General features: G+C 59.4%; 1 protein-coding gene across 1 annotated transcript in view; it reads left to right on the plus strand.

Moving 5' to 3' along the window:
* The first annotated feature begins 18 nt into the window (after nt 1-18).
* The window catches only part of Espnl (espin like), a 31,271-nt gene continuing 14,578 nt past the window's right edge, over nt 19-16,711 (plus strand). Inside the window, exons 1-4 of the mRNA XM_005326476.3 lie at nt 19-1,182; nt 2,422-2,612; nt 4,899-5,085; nt 7,253-7,435. Coding sequence (XP_005326533.2) covers nt 889-1,182; nt 2,422-2,612; nt 4,899-5,085; nt 7,253-7,435 — 855 coding nt within the window. The 5' untranslated portion in view covers nt 19-888. The remainder of the gene's footprint in view (nt 1,183-2,421; nt 2,613-4,898; nt 5,086-7,252; nt 7,436-16,711) is intronic.

Consider the following 16,711-nt stretch of genomic DNA (forward strand, 5'->3'; position numbering starts at 1 on the left):
CCGACAGCAGGGGCGTCATCCCAACCTATCATCTTAAAGTTGTGCTTTAGTCTAAGAAATGCAGCTTGGGATCCTGCCTCTGGGAGCGCTAGAAAGTAGATTCCTGACCAGTGCCTGCCAGCAGCCCTGCCAGGAAGAGGCCTCGCTTGTCCTGACCTCCGTCAAAGACCCATGTAATGTCTAGACCCTTGATGAGAACAATCTGGAAAGAGGTGCTCATAATTAAGACTGCTGCCCCTGAAACTGGACAGGGGCTGTGAGTCCCTCATTCTCACTTTGGAGACCCTCCCATCGCACAACCACCTGGACTCCCACTGAGTGTCACGGCCAAGGGCAGGACCTGTCTGTAGTGATGGCATAGCACAGACACGTAGACCCCGGGGGCAAATCACCCTTCCAGGAGAATTGGAAGTGCCAGGGGGCCTGGAGGGCAGGGCACAGCAGGTGCTCGGGAGCCCGTGCTGTCTGTAACTGGAAACACCTCTAGATGCTGAGACTCGTCCTGCAGAGAGACTTCCTCCTGCCTCACTGCAGGTGAGATGAAGGCCCTGGCAGGAGGAGGAGGTTCCGGCTGCTGGGCAGGACAATGTCTGGGCCAGGGCCAGGCTTCCCCTTGCTGGATGGCGCCCAGCCTGTGCAGCCCTTCTCCCACTCTGTATGCCTTCCACGCTCTGCAGCCCCAGGCACCTGGCCCTGGGGGACTGTAGGAGTGGCTTGGAAAGAGCTGGTCCCCTGGGCCTGCCCCCATCCCTGCACCAGCCTGTTGCCGCCTCCCATCTGCCCTGTGCTCTGCTTATCATGTAACCAGAGCCGGCAGCCTCATCCACGCCTGAAACAGGAAGCCCCGCTGGGCCTGTTCAGGAGCTGCCCCAAGAGCCGGGCCAGAGGATGGAGGAGCAGCAGGCAATAGTGGCCGCCAAGGAAGGGGATGTGGCCACCTTGGAGCGGCTGCTGGAGGCTGGCGCCCTGGGCCCAGGCATCACTGATGCTCTAGGGGCTGGGCTGGTGCACCATGCCAGCCGGACAGGCCATCTGGACTGCGTCAAGTTCCTGGTGCAGCGGGCCCAGCTGCCCAGTAACCAGCGGGCCCACAACGGGGCCACACCGGCACACGATGCGGCTGCCACGGGCGGCCTGGCTGAGCTGCGCTGGCTGGTCCGAAATGGAGGCTGCGGGCTGCAGGTGAGCAGGAAGGGGACAGCCGGCAGCCCGTCTCCAGGAACCTTGCCGGGGTGGAAGAAGAACAAGAGCCCAGAAGGCCCTGTTCACCAGGCTCTGTGGCCCTGGGTTCTTTCTCAACCAGTGGCATCTGTCTGCCCTGTGCCCATCCCCCAAAACAGCAGAGAGCCCTCGAAGACAAGGCCACCTCCTAAACTGTACCAGCTCAGAGCAGCTGCTCAGGCTCTCCTGGCCGTGTCTGGAGCATTTGGCCTGGCAGGGGAGGCTCCCCAGTGAGCAGGACCCCTGTCTGATCAGGACTGAGCTGCTGGGCTGTTTCTCAGAGGGCCAGAAACGGATCCATGAAGAGGCACGGCAGAAACTTGGGCTCAGAGCTTCAGGCTCTGGTGGCATCTGCCAGGCTATAGGGGCAGTTTGAAGCTGTCATGGTGAGGAGAGGGCTCTCAAGTCTCAGGGACCATCCTGTCCAGGCACTTCCACCAGGGCCCCACCCCTTCCCTGCCCGCCCTGCCCTCCTCTGTGCAGGGGAAGGACCTGAGAGCATGCACCAGCCCTGGCTGGGTTCTTGGGAGCAAGCCTTAGTGCCCCACGCAGTGGGCGGCAGTGGGCGGCCGGGAGCTCCTAGGACCTGGGGGAGGAAGACGTGTCAGGGCTCCTCTCGGCACCCAAGTCTGCTCCAGCCTCAGCACAGATTCTCCTCAGCTTCTGATAGCCCACGGGCAGCAGGCAGGAGCCGTGTCGATTCCAGATTCACTTCTGCTCACGGCACCCCGGGACACCCAGGGCTGCTGAACGTGCCGCACCTGAGGTGGAAAGGCTCCTTGGCCTTGGAGACCTATGGCAGGGCAGGGAGGGAGGAGCAGAGGCCCAGAGACAGGGGTCCTGGACACTCCCAGCAGGCATCCCGGGCAAGCAGGCTGCTTCCTGACCTTGAGCTGTGGGCTCAACAGCCAAAAGGCGTAGGGCCTGGACTGGGCAGGATCCCAGGATGTGACCCTCGAGCCTTGACTTGAGTCTGAACCCTGCCTCTCTGGGAGTAGGACCCCCTCAGTCCCAGCAGGGGACCCCTCCATGGAGGGGAAGGGAGGAAGGTGGGAGGAAACGGGCTCCTGGGCCAGGGCTGTGGGTGGTGTGGGGTCCTAGCAAGTCCAGCCTTGAGCAGCTGACTGGCCGTGTGGCACTGCCTGGCAGGGTTGGGTTGGGACTTGCCACCAGCCTGCTCCCTGCCTGTGCCTCTGGTAGGACCAAGATGCCTCGGGTGTCTCCCCGCTGCACCTGGCTGCCCGCTTTGGACACCCGGCGCTGGTGGAGTGGCTGTTGCAGGAGGGCCACGAAGCCACGCTGGAGACTCTGGAGGGTGCCTTGCCGCTGCACCATGCCGCTGTCAGCGGGGACCTGACCTGCCTGAAGCTCCTGGTGGCCATCCACCGCAGGTGAGGGCCTGGGACTGGAGATGAGCAGAGAGAGCACAGGGGGCTCAACAGGGCGTGGGCAGGACCTTCATCCTGGGCACAGCAGGTCAGCAGCGCTGAGGTCAGTGAAGACAGCCAGTTGCCTGAGCAGAAAACAAGCAACTGGTGTGGGCAGCTGGGCACCTTTGTGGGCACCTGAAGGGAGCAGAGGTTGTTTAACTAGGAGGCTCAGAGTGGCAAGACCCCAGCCAGGCTGGCCTGGGTTTGCCTCTATACTGTCCAAGCCAGACACTAGGAACCTCTCCTGCTGGTGGCCAGCCTGGCCACCTCAGAGACTTGTGCCCACCTGCCAGGATTGGTGACTAGTTGGTGATGACCCTTTGCTCATCTTTGCCCAGCATGAAGGGTCACAGTTGTCATGGTGACGGGGCAGGAAAGAGGCACCCAGTGTGTCCCTTCCTTCCCAACCAAGAAGCCTGCCCTCTGCCTGTGCCCCCACCCCCACCAGGAGCTTTCTGCTTGTCCATTTTGTTTCCCAGGGACCCATATTTGTTCTGGGACAAGCCAGGATAGCGCAACTGAGAACAGTGTCCTGTTTCTGTCCCATTGTGAACAACCTGGAGAGTCTGGTAGGCTTCCAGCTATTCTTCGGAGCACCCACATTGCCCCAGGCCTGCGCAGCTTTTAAAGCAGCTTCCAATATTGAGCTGGGTGACTTCACATCAGCACACACACGCACACCAGCATGCTTGCACACACATCACCACATGCACACACAACTGGGAGCATCCTGTCTCACCGGGCACTCCCACTGGGCACTGACTGCGGGGGCAGATTTGCAGAACCAGGCCATGTGCACACTCCGGCAGCCCCAGACCCACTTTCTGCACCACCTGCCTGCTCCTCAGCCACCATGCTGGATACTGGCCTGTTCAGCCCTGGTGGGAGAGCTTGCCCCAGGAGGGCACCAGGGCATACTCGGCCCTTTGGAACTCTCCTCAAGTCACCCTCAGGCTCTGTAGTCCAAGGAAGGAGCCCTGGATGGGCTGAGCAGGTACACAGTGGGTCCAAGACCAGGGCTGTGCCCAGGGTCCTGGGCACCTTGCTAGGAGCTGGGCTAGTCCTGGCAGGAACTTTACTAGGGGAAGGAGGTTCAGATCCCTAGGCTTTTCACACAGCTGAAGGCTGTGACCAGACCCTCTGCCAATCAGGGGGAAGTAGCCCTCTGGGGTGGATCCCAAATTGCTCAGACTCATCCATTCTGCATGGGGCTGATGGTGGGCACTCTTGAAAGCGCCCCCTGTCCAGCAAGCGCCCGGCTCAAGGCCCTAGAGGTGGAGGACCTAGGACAGAGCCAGGCTGGGACAGAGCTGGGGCTTGGGTGAGAGAAACAGAGGGAGAACAGAGGAGCCCAGAGTCCCACGTCCAGGTCTCCTGCCCTCCACCAACCACTGTGGCCCTGGCAAGCACACTCCCAGGGCAGCGCGAGGCCCCCAGCTCAGGCTCAGCCCAGCTGCCTCACCCTCAGGGCTGTGCAGTGCAGGGCGCAGGTGCTCAGAAGCAGAGGGGAGCCCTTGGGGGTTCGGGGGTTGACTGAGGGTTGATTCCATCTAAGACTTGACCTCCTCAAGTCTAAAAAGATTGATTTTGTAACCTGCCCCCAGGTGAGGAAAGAAGGGAAGGGGACAGCCATGCCCAGCCACCTGGGGAGCCCAGCCACCTGGGGAGCCCAGCCAGGGGCAAGGACCCCAAAACCCTGGGGCAGCAGCTGGAAGGAGTGTGGAAACTCAGTATGTAATGGCTAGGGCCAGAGGTCCAGGGGTGCAGCGTGTCACCTGCAGCTGGCTGGGGGGGCCGTGCCTGGCCCAATGGCAGTGTGTGGGCAGAGTGGGTTTAGGCGGATTCTAAGATGCTGCTCGGCCCATCCTCACTGGGGACAAATGTTGGTGCCAACCCTGGGTATGCAAGGCTCCTGTGCTACTCATGATGGCCCTTGGCTCCTGTGGTGGCCCATGGCAGCTCATGGTTAAGGGCTGCCAGCCTTAGGCCCCACTGTGCTGGCCAGGCCAGTATCGCCCCTGCCAGGGGTGAGGAGTGCAGCGGGGAGTGGGCTCAGCTGTACCCCATGAACCAGCTCCCGGCCCTCCCCATCTTGGACAGCACAACCTTGCAGCCCTACAGGTGATAGGGAGGAGGTGGACACAAGCAGGTCAGGGGCTGGGCCTCGCCTCCTCTCCATCTTGCCCTGCCCACAGCCCCTAGCCAAGCTCCCTCTGAACCCTCCCTCCGAACCCTCCCTCCCTGCAGCAGCGTGAACCACAGGACTCGCAGCGGTGCCTCCCCGCTCTACCTGGCCTGCCAGGAGGGCCACCTGCACCTGGCCCAGTTCCTGGTGAAGGATTGCGGAGCCGACGTGCACCTGCGTGCCCTCGATGGCATGAGTGCGCTGCATGCCGCTGCTGCCCGCGGCCACTACTCGCTCGTTGTCTGGCTGGTAAGAGGGTGCAGGGCTGGGGAGGAGGACGTCCAAGTCCACGGGCCTGGAATAAGCAGGGCATGAGGCTCCACAGGGCAGCGGGGCATCACACAGCTTCCACAGCTCTGACCACAGAGGCCTCCAGACCCAGCAGTGGGTCTCCAGGGTGCGCTGGGGTTGGTGGCACCCCAGGTGCTCTGTCACCAGTGCCACAGACAGTGTCTGGCCTGGGCACCTTAGCTGTTAGTTCAGGCCCACTACCTCCAAGCCCTAGGCCAGTTCCCCTTCCTAGAAGGGAGCCCTGAGCCCCACAGCATGGAGACAGTGGGGATGACTCCTGAAGGGTGGGCGGGGACCTCCGTGCCACAACAGAAAAACAGCCTGGCAGGGTTGTCTGGGAGTTCTGAGGGTCTATGGGAGACATGATGGGTCTCGGAGGAGGGAGGGCCTCACCAGGGAGGTGGCAGTGGGGGCAGAGCAGGAGGCAGCTGGGCTGGGCAGGGCCCAAAGCAGTTTCCTGGAGAAGGGAGCACCTCACCCATGGCCTGGAGATGGACTGGGAGGGCAGCCTGGGCTCCCCACTGAGGGTGCCAGAGAACACTGAGGCCTCTGAGTTGGTCTACTGGTGTTCCGGAAGGCCACTCTGGCTGCTGGTGGAGAGGGGAGAGCCTGCTGCTAAGACTTCCCACGCTCGTTCCTCCCACCCTCCTCCTCTGCTGCTCCTGCCCCAGCTACCCAGCTGGGGGCCTTTGACCAGGCTGCACCTTGTGCTTGTTCAAGTTGGCCACGTGTCCCCCAGGTCATCAAGCCTGATCACATGTAATGTCAGGGACCTTCTACTCCCTGGAGAGTCCACTCCGGGAGTCCTGGAGGGCCAGGTCTTTGTCCATCCCCTCATCCCCTGTGCTTGGCGCAGGAGGGCTGGGGAATGTGTACTGAACAGTGGACAGACTCGGGAAGGAGCAAGGATGGCCCCAGCCTCCCTGGCAGCCTGAGGCAGCCCTGGTGCCTCCCTGAGGGAGTGTCACCCTGGGGAGCGGGGGTGGGACCCGGGTTCGCCTGTGGCCTCACTCCATATGAAGAGCCCCAATATGCAGTCCCCTCCCTGGGCCTGCTCCAGGCTCCCGCAGCAAGCCTTGGGGCTGCCACATGGACGTGACCCGCAGGGCACAGGGGGAGAAGCAGCTGTGGTCGGGGTGGTGGGTGCCATAGGGGCAGGAAGGGGACACCGCAGAGGCTCGCAGACTGTGCTACTGGAGCAGCCGGTCCTGGGTAAGCAGTGGCCAGGGCCGTGGGGTTCTCAGGTGGGAGAGTGGCTGGGCTCCGCCTCGCACGCTCTCCCTGGGTTGCGGGGACGGCCTTCTCTAACACACAGTGGATTGTGGGGTCCGCCAGGAACACCTGGGCTGCAGGCCTCCCACCCCACAGGGGGAAGCAGGGCGGGGACTGGCGGCCCTTCTTGGCCCTTTCCTCCTGGGGAAGTTGGCCAGGTTCAAGGCAGGAGGAGGGTGGAAGGCGGCACCATGGCCTAACGAGGCAGAACCTCCTGCGGCCCACCCTCTCCCTGCATCTCCCATGCCAGACATACATTCAGCATGTCACCCTGTAAAGGTCTGGGCATGGCTGTCTGCTGGGACAACCCTGGGAGGCGCCTGGTTGGTGCTGTGGACCAGAACCCACAACACCCTTTCAGGGGGCAGGCGAGGCTCCAGAGCAGGCCTGGCCTCAAGTCACCCGTGTGCTTGTCACCAGGCAGGGATGGGTCCCAGCACCGGCTCACCCAGCAGCATCCTCGTGTTGGGCTGTGCCTGGGGCTGCGAAGCCCGGAGGATGTGGTGCTGCCCTTACCCAAGGACGCCCTTCCTCACTGCTTCCTTCACCAGCAGCTGTTCACACATTGTCTGTCCCCTAGGGGCCAGATGTGGCACTTTTTCATGACCAGATAAAACCACTGCAGCGCGTGTCCCCACCTCACCCTGGACTCCATGCTGCCCTAGGGTTGTGGGCATGTGACATAAGCCAGCTCGTCCCAGGGCTTCCTGGGAAGTATTGCCCCCACCTCCAGGCATAGCTGAAGGTCAGCTCCCACTTTTGCTCTGAGCTACCCCATGTCCCTCCTCTCTGGAAGTGGTCACTCCAGGCTGGCCTCTCTGACCAGCCTATTGCCTATGGCACTTCTCTGCAGGTCACATTCACAGACATCAGCCTGACCACACGGGATAATGAGGGGGCCACTGCCCTGCACTTCGCTGCCCGCGGAGGCCACACACCCATCCTAGACCGGCTCCTGCTGATGGGTGCCCCGATCACAAGAGACTCCTGGGGTGGGACGCCCCTGCACGACGCAGCAGAGAATGGGCAGATGGAGGTACCGCGTGTGGCAGTAGCTGGGGCTGGGGCGGTGCAGCGAGCACTCAGGAGGGCTTGCTGACACCTTCCTGAGTGTGTCACAGAGCCCTCTGAGTCCTGCGGAAGTGTCATCCTTGGCCTTTTGCACATGGGTAAACCGAGGTTCAGGTATAGAGCATGCGTGCAAAGCCACATGCCCTGGTCTCCACACCTCCTGCACATGTGCCCTGCCCCTTACACAGAAGTCCCCTGCTGCCTGTCCCAGGCTGCTTGGTGGCCTGCCCAGGGCAGCCCTTGGCCCACACCAGGTTGTGAGTGGTTAGAAGCCTGAAGCCAACTGCTTCCCTGGCTGGGTCACAAGAAAACCACCTGGGGAATCCAGTGTGGCAGAGGGGTCATAATGTCCCTGCACTGGTACCTGCTGCATTGCACAAGTCCACACCCAGGGCAAAGCACAGCTCCCTCCTGGCTCCATCGGGACCCAGCCACACCATTGCCTACTCATACCTGATCACTGCCATGGCGTCACCTGGCTTCCTGGTCATTCTGAAGCCCTGTGGCTGGGGCAGCTGAGTGGAGAAGTGTCAGATCCTCCAGTTCCCCCCTCCAGCCCTCCCCTCCAGTCCCCCCCTCCAGCCCTCCCCTCCAGCCCTCCCTTCCAGTTCCCCCTCCAGCCCTCCCCTCCAGCCTTCCTCTCCAGTCCCCTCTCCAGCCCTCCCCTCCAGGCCTCCCCTCCAGCTCTCCCCTCCAGTCCCCCCTCCAGCCCTCCCCTCCAGCCCTTCCCTCCAGCCCTCCCCTCCAGCCCTTCCCTCCAGCCCTCCCCTCCAGTCCCCCCTCCAGCCCTCCCCTCCAGCCCTTCCCTCCAGCCCTCCTCTCCAGCCCTCCCCCTCCAGCCCTCCCCTCCAGTTCCCCCTCCAGCCCTCCCCTCCAGCCCTCCTCTCCAGTCCCCTCTCCAGCCCTCCCCTCCAGCCCTCCCCTCCAGCCCTCCCCTCCAGTCCCCCCTCCAGCCCTCCCCTCCAGCCCTTCCCTCCAGCCCTCCCCTCCAGTCCCCCCTCCAGCCCTCCCCTCCAGCCCTTCCCCCCAGCCCTCCTCTCCAGCCCTCCCCTCCAGCCCTCCCCTCCAGTCCCCCCTCCAGCCCTCCCCCCCAGCCCTCCTCTCCAGTCCCCCCTCCAGCCCTCCCCTCCAGCCCTCCCCTCCAGCTCTCCCCTCCAGTCCCCCCTCCAGCCCTCCCCTCCAGCCCTCCCCTCCAGCTCTCCCCTCCAGTCCCCCCTCCAGCCCTCCCCTCCAGCCCTTCCCTCCAGCCCTCCTCTCCAGCCCTCCCCCTCCAGCCCTCCCCTCCAGCCCTCCCCTCCAGCCCTCCCCTCCAGTTCCCCCTCCAGCCCTCCCCTCCAGCTCTCCCCTCTAGCCCTCCCCTCCAGTTCCCCCTCCAGCCCTCCCCTCCAGCCCTCCTCTCCAGCCATCCCCCTCCAGCCCTCCCCTCCAGTCCCCTCTCCAGCCCTCCCCTCCAGTCCCCCCTCCAGCCCTCCCCTCCAGTCCCCCCTCCAGTTCCCCCTCCAGCCCTCCCCTCCAGTCCCCCTTCCGGCCCTCCAGCCCTCCCCTCCAGCCCTCCCCTCCAGCCCTCCCTTTCTCCCCCCTCCAACCCCCCCTCCAACCTTCCCCTCCAGCTCCCCCCTCCAGGCCCTCCTCTCTGCCCCCCCATCCAGCCCCTCCCCTCCAGCCCTCCCTTCAGCCCCCCTCCAGTCCCCTCCAGCCCTCCCCTCCAGCCCTCCCTCTTCCCAGCTCCCAGCAGCACTGCTCTCCACCCCTTGGGCCCCAGGCCTCCTCTCACTCCTCAGCCCTTCCCGACTCACACACAGCTGACAGTCTCTCAGCTCTGTCCCTACTAAGCAGGGACAGGAAGCAGGGCAGCCCTGGCCTGAGAAGAAGCCTGCACCTGCAGCAATCCTCCTTCTCCACCTGAGAAGACTCTGCAGGAGGGAAGGGCCAGCTTAGAGGCTGGGGGAAGTAGAGGCTCTGTGGCAAGGGTCTCCACTCAGATCTGCTGGGGAGGGCCACGTGTCCCCTTCAGGCAGCTGAAGCAGGAAGGGCTCTGACTGAGCTCTGCTGTGTGGCCGCAGCCCCCACAAACCCGGCTGCTCACCAAGGGAAGGTGACCAGGATACTAGTGTCCAATTATTTCCCAAGCAGCTGATCTTTCTGCCAATGAAATAGTCACGGGGAGGCCAGGAGCCCTGCAGCTCCTGGGGGAGAGGAGAAACCCAGGCTCAGAGCAGAGCTCTCCTTCCTAAGACCTTCATGGTGGCACACAAGCCAGGGTCCTCAGCCCACCAAGGTCCCTCCCGCTCCGGCATTATCTGAGAGCAAATCAGGGACCTCACAGGGCCCTGAGCCACGTGTACCTCTTGTTTAAAAATCACAACCTGGAACCATTATTCTGTCTAAAATCTAACAATGATTCTAGTATCATCTACTGCCCAGTCCAGCATCTCGTGCCCGCTCCCTGACTGTACAGCAGGGCCTACACAGGGTGGCGTGTGTGGGTGGTCTCTCTTTGCTCCCTGGACCCTCTGTCCAGGATGGGGGGTCATGCTCCTCCCCCACCTGCCAGGTAAAGCAGGTTCCTACCTTAGAGCAGCTCAGCAGTTTCAGGCGTACGCAGGACATGCAGAGACAGCACAGAGTGCCTGCGCCCAGGCCATTCCCCAGTGCCACTGACTTCCATCCACACAGGACACTGGTCACAACTAGTGAACTGAAATTCATATGGTATTATTAGCAAAGTCCACTCCCAGGTTTCCCCTCAGTTTTTATCTAATGTCCCTTTTCTGTACCAGCACCTCACCCAGGACGAAGGACATTGAGTCAAGCCTCCTTATCCCCCCGGTCAACTGTGACTGATTTTTTTCCATTTAAAACAAAAAACAAGACTTCAAAATAACGAGCTAATGTCCCTGCGACCATGCTGGGGACGGTGGTCTTTTTGATGTTTCACTATGTCGCTGTCTTTTTCCTTTGAGTGCTGCAGTTACCCTGACTATTCTTTAAAAAATTTTTAATTGCAATTTAAAAATACTATCGTCTACCATCTGGAAGTCCAGGGACACAAAACATGCTCCGGGGCAGTGCAGCAGATGGCCAGGGCCTCCTCCCCCCGCATGACCGAGGCTCTGTCCCGTGAAGCCCCTGCCCGGCAGGCCCGTCTCCCTTCCTGGTGCTCATCCTGGTGTCTGGTGTGCTTCACCCAGCATAATGTCCTCGAGGTCCCTACTGTGGATCGTAGGTCAGAGTGTCCTTTTCAAGGCTGAGCAGTACTCCTCTGTGTGGCTCTGCTTTCCCTTGGTCAGCCATGGTCGAGCCGGAGCCCCCTTCTGGCTGCTGTGGACCTGGGGTGCAGGGTCTCCTGGGGATCCGTGCTGGAGCGGGGCGCACTGACTGCTTCCTCAGCGAGGCCATCCCTTGCTCCAGTGGTACGTCCACTGGTCGTGATGGTGGCTTGACTCACAGCTGGCTTTCCTTTGCTGGCGTTTTCTTTAGGATTTTAGTCTTTGGGAAATTTGGGTTTTATTAGACTTATTTCTTCTTTAAATGTCTGGTAAAACTCGCTAGTGAAGCTATTTGGATCAGCATTTTCTTTGAAAGAAGGTTTTAAATAATTCTTTGTATTAATTACAAAATCCTGGGTTTTGCGTGTGTGTGTGTGTGTGTGTGTGTGCGTGTGTGTGTGTGTGTGTGTGTGCGTGCGTGTGTGTGTGTGTGTGTGTGTGTGTGTTTTGTTTCAGTAAATTATATATTTTTTGGTTTTATTCCTAGAAATTTTTCTGGGAACTAATTTCATCTAAGTTGTCCGATGCAGAGGACAGAGCTGTTTGCGATGACCCTCCTCATCCTCTACTGCGGGAGGGGCTGCGGGTTCTTTTTTTTCCTTCCCGATGATCTGAGTTACTGCTTTTCTCATTTCTGTCTTGGTCAGCCTCACCCAGAGACTAATCAGTGTTTAGTTCTTCAAACAGCCAGATTTGGCCGGTTCTGAGCCCCTAAGGCACCGCTCCCTCCCCTGTGCATCTGTCCTCTGCCTGGCTGACACCCACGCTCACCTTCAGCACTGCCCCCAGGGCTGGGGCTGGGTGCTCCTTGTGTCTCCAGATCCCCCTTTTCTATGTGCCTGCTTAAGGATGGGGACCTTGCTCTAAGTCCTGCTTGGCTGCACCCCACGGTTTCGTAGTTGCTTGGTTAAGAGTGTTTTCTAATTGATCCCCTTTTGACTCTTTGTCCCCAGGAATTACCCACCACTCTTTCTTAATTCCCAACCATAAGGGCTTTCCAGCTAGTGGTTTGCTATGGATTTCTTCTTTTTTAGTTGCAGATGGACACAATACCTTTATTTTATCTGTTTTTATGTGGTGCTGAGAATCAAACCCAGGGCCTCACACACGCTAGGCCAGCGCTCTACCACTGAACCACAGCCCAGCCCCTGCTATGGAATTCATTCGGTTGCACTGTGGTCAGAAGGTGTACTCTACGGCCATCTGTTAAGGGTGTTCTTCAAATCTGTGTACACAAAAACTCGTGTGTGTTGGATCTCCAATGGGTTGAGGGAGATGTGTTGAAGTCTGGATTGTGGGTTTGTCTGGGTCCCCGGAACCTGCCCTGTGTTGGCCATTTCCTGAAGCCCATCTCATCTGCCCTCCTGCTATGGCTCTGTGGGCTTCTCTGTCCCTCACTGGCCTGGTGAGCCTCGTTCCAGCCTTTCCTCTGGGCCTTCCTCTTCTTCTCTAAGTGTCTGGCGCCTGTGCCCGGGCTGGACATGGGCAGCCTTCTCTGAGCTGCTTGCGGTTCTGACATCCAGCTCCTGTTCATCTGGCCCACTCACAGTCAGTGAGTTGTTGATATTTAGGGGTTAATTTTGTTCTCTCCTTTCTCCTTTCTCATTGATGGTCCTTTTCCTTCTGTGTGAATTTGGAGAAGGCACTGGGAGGGGAGCCCGGGGTTGGGGCTCCAGGGGCAAGCGAGGTCAGCAGGACGTCCTTGGTTGTGATCCTGCAGGTAGGACCCGCCGCTCCGTCTTCTCTGGATTTAAAAGACCATCTCCTGCTATTTCCCTCCAGCACACTGACACTGAATCTCTTTGTGCTTTTCGTGACCGCCAACTGAATCTGAGGTGAGGGCTCTGCGGCCGTCTCCACACCAGGCTCCTCGCAGTCGGGCTGGCGAGAACCGCAGGCTTTGCCTGGAGCGGGGTTAAATACATACTTGAGGTCAAGTTCATGCCAGGGAACTCACCATTTAAAGTGACAGTTCCACGGCCCTTTGCACAGGGACACTTGTGCAGCCAGCGCCTCTACCTAGTCCCCAAACATCTTCACCCAAAAGGAACTCCTGTGTCCGGGAAGCAGGCTTCCCTCCCCCGCAGCCCTGCTGCCCTGCTGCCCTGCTGCCCTGCTGCCCTGCTGCCCTGCAGCGCTGCTGCCCTGCTGCCCTGCTGCCCTGCAGCGCTGCTGCCCTGCTGCCCTGCTGCCCTGCTGCCCTGCTGCCCTGCTGCCCTGCTGCCCTGCTGCCCTGCAGCACTGCTGCCCTGCAGCCCTGCTGCCCTGCTGCCCTGCTGCCCTGCTCTGCTTCCGTGTGTGGACTGACTTGTGATGTCTCCCACAAAGGGGATCCCACCACGCCTGGCTGTCGCGTGGCGTGTTTTCAAGGTTCACCCACATCACAGCAGGTGTCAGAACATCTTTCTTTTTGGGGGGCTAAATAATACCCTATTTTTGTTACCCATTCATCTCTCTCTCTCTCTCTCTCTCTCTCTCTCTCTCTCTCTCTCTGGTACTGGGGATTGAACCCAGGGACACTCGACCACTGAGCCACATCCCTCAGCCCTTTTTATTTCTTATTTTGAGACAGGTGCTTGCTGAGTTACTGAGGCTGGCCTTGAACTTGCTGTCTTTGTGCCTTGGCCTCCTGAGCCGAGCTCCACACGGGGTTCCATTCATCTCCTGGTGGAATTTTAGGTGCTTCCTCTTTTTGACTGATGACAATACTACTGCTATGAATATTCACGTGCAAGCTATTGCTTGAATCTTGAAGTTACACAGTTTGCCTGTTCTCAGTTCTTTGGGGTATGCGGGAGGAGCAGAATTGCTGGATCACGCAGTCATTTTTGAGTGATCTCCATGCAGCTGTGCCATCTTACATCCCCACAGTGCCGTAGAAGGGCTCCTATTTCTCGGTCTCGACTGCACGTTTTATCTGTTTATTATTGAGCCCCTTGGTAGCTGGGAGGTTGTACCTCGTTGCATTATAATATATTTTCAATAAAATCATGTATTAAGACAGAACTCAGTAAAAAATATTTGCCTGAGGCCAAACGTGTCCAAGAACCAGTTCAAGGCCATCTCCCCCTTCTTGGTACCTGTAGTTCAGAGGCACGTGTCAGTAACAGGGACGAGGTCAGCTGAGCCTCTCAGGAGTGAGTCTCAGGCCCACCGGGACCTGCTGCGTCGTGCGCCATGCACCGCTGACACAAGGTCCCCAGGAGATCTGGAGGCAGCTGAAGGTGACAAAGAGCACAGTGCTTGCACCTCAGGGGCGGAGAGTGAGTCCACCAGAGCCCACGGGTGCAACAGGCCCAGGAGCAGCTGAGTGCTCCAGGAGAGCTCTGCCACCTCCAGAGAGCCCGGCGGCAGGGGCCCTTGGTGGAGCCTGAGAAGGACTTGCCAGACTCCACACGGTTCTCACCCAATTCAGGGCCGTTTCTCAGGGTCGTTTCTCAGGGTGGGTTTGGAGAGTGTGAAGAGCATTAGCTCGATGACTCTAGTGACTTCACAGAGCTGGACAGAGGCAGCTGTGAGTGCGGGGAGCGAGCTGAGCCCACAGCTTTCTGCAGAGGGTGGGGGTGCCAGGCCTGCCGGGCTGAGCAGACGGGGCTGGGGGACAGGAGAGGAACCTGGGCGGAGGTCTTGGAGCCCAACACTGGCTTGACTGTGGTGTAAAATGGCCACTGGAAGCTGCTGTGGGATCCTGAGCAGGTGACTTTGACCTTGTTGAGGAGGCCACCACAGAGCCAGAAGCTGCTAAGGGACAGGGCATGGTCCCCCAAGGTCCTTCATGGACAAGGTTTAAATGGAAGTGTGGGAACACAGGTGGAGCCAGTGCCTCCGGGTTTGGTGTGTGGTTCTGACCCACTGGCAGCTCTCTACCCATCAATCCAAGGAAGGGCATGTACCGCTCATTCGGGGCCCATGACCACTGTCCACGGTGAGCGTCCCAGGACCATGAAGTTCTCGTCCCCCAGGGTCAGCCCCTCCTCAGAGTCCCTGACTCCCACGGCTCTTCCCTGCTTTCCCTCCTTCAGATCCACCCAACAGTGTCACCGAGCACGTGCTTAGGATCCTACAGAGACTCAAGGGCCCAAGAGTGCCTGCCGTGGATCAGTGTTCTCACGGGGCGATGCGCAGGGCTCTTGGAATCTGGGGGTTCCCTCAGGCTGTGGCATTGCCTGGGTGTACTCCTGGTTTGTGGTGGTGGCCAGGAGTGTCAGGGACCAGCACTCCCAGGCCAGTCCTGCCCGGTGAAGACTGTTCCCTCACCCCACACGGGTCCCTAATGGCTCTTTCAGCAGGGAGGGTGAAAACCTTTAATCATCTGAGCTGAGTACAAAACCTACTTCAAATACATTTAATCTCCTAAGTTTAGAACCTAACACACCCCAGTGCGTCCTCCCAGGTAGGTGTGAGATACTGTAGCCTCTCCTAAGTAAATATTGAGAGAAAATGGTATTTTGTTTCTTTCTGCCCCCTGAAAGTGACGTCAGCCACGGTGGTGCCAGCCTGCTGCCCGGGCCTGCAGCAGTTCCCTGTCTGTTGCGCCAGCAGCAATTCTGCAAGTCAGAATGTCAAAGAGTGACATCTAAAGTGTTGGGAATAGTGCCCTTCCAACTACAAAATGAGATGGTGGCAAAGATTGCTACTGGACCCATCAGCTAACGAGGAACCCGGGTCCGAAGTGGCCGAGCCGGGTGCTGAGAGGAGTGCTGACTGGACGCAGCATGGGCCCTGTGCACAGGCGGCCATGGGACACCTCATGGTGGCCCTCCACGCTTTTTCTCTTGCCTTCCTGTGGGCAGGAGCCCTGTGCAGGGCTTTGGTCTCTACAACCTACAGAGTTGGTGGCTTAGAGGCAGTGGACGGAGCTGAACAGGATGCCCAGGGTCCACCTGTCTGACCATTTCTCTTTCCCAGCTGATCCTGACGCAGCCATCTTTGTTCCTAGGGTAGAACTGTAAGTATTTTAAAATTGTGTGCACAGGTAGACGTGACCTCCTGTGGAATCTGTGTTGGAATGGTACACAGGTGTGGAAATTGTGGTGTGCAGGTGGGGCTGAGGGCCCTGCCTCGACTCACCTCCGTGGGTCTGCGGCTCCTCTCTGTCCAGGGTGCCTTGGAAAACATGGCTCCTGGGAGCCCCAGGAGGTGGGGGCTGCACCACTGCCTGGCATTGTGACCTTGGGACCTTCTTTACACATCTTTATCATCTGGTACGAAACTGTACAATAATAGATTCCCAGAGTGACGTGAGGACCAGACAGGTCTCTCCCTGGAACCGGGTGACTGCAGGTCTCGTGGGAAGGTCTCGTTTCTCAGCATGGAAACTTGTTCCAGATGTGGACACACTGGTCCCAGCAGCTCCAGATGCCCGCCAGAGGCCTTTGGCTTTCCACAACAAGGCCAAGGGCCGGGTGGGAGGGCAGGAGGGAGAGGGCAGGATGACAGGAGGCCTAACAGGTGTGGGTGGTGTCCTTGATGGGTCTTATGTCTACAGCTTTTAGAATCCTGAGGCATTATCATCTTCCGTCAGTCAGTGAATACAACACTTTGTCTGAGTCTTCTGCAAATTTACTCCTTCCCTCTTCCTTCTTGCAGGCTTTGCCCACGGAAGCCCTTCCGCTCAGCCTTCTCAACAACCATTTGTCTTCTTATGGTTTGCCTCAAAATATCTTCCTTTCACCTCCAGTACCGAGGAGCCTCTGTGCTGAGTTCAGGTGATAGTGGGTGATTTCCCGTCGCTTCCTCTCGTGCCTGAGCCCACCACGCCTGCCTCCCGGGTCCAGCACTGTGCTGAGGCTGCCGCCAGCCATCTCCCTCCCGAGGCCACCCTTTCTCTTCTCCTGTTGGTTTTCCTCGGTTTCAGTGGAAGAGGTCTGGAGATGGATTGCTCTTGGTTTATCCCACTTTAGGTTTTTGGAATTCTTGAATTTGTGCTTTGGTGTGTGCCCTGCTCTCAGCTACCGCCTCTGCCCGCGGTC

Source organism: Ictidomys tridecemlineatus, chromosome 7 (assembly GCF_052094955.1).
Source record: "Ictidomys tridecemlineatus isolate mIctTri1 chromosome 7, mIctTri1.hap1, whole genome shotgun sequence".
NCBI classification, from domain to species: domain Eukaryota; kingdom Metazoa; phylum Chordata; class Mammalia; order Rodentia; family Sciuridae; genus Ictidomys; species Ictidomys tridecemlineatus.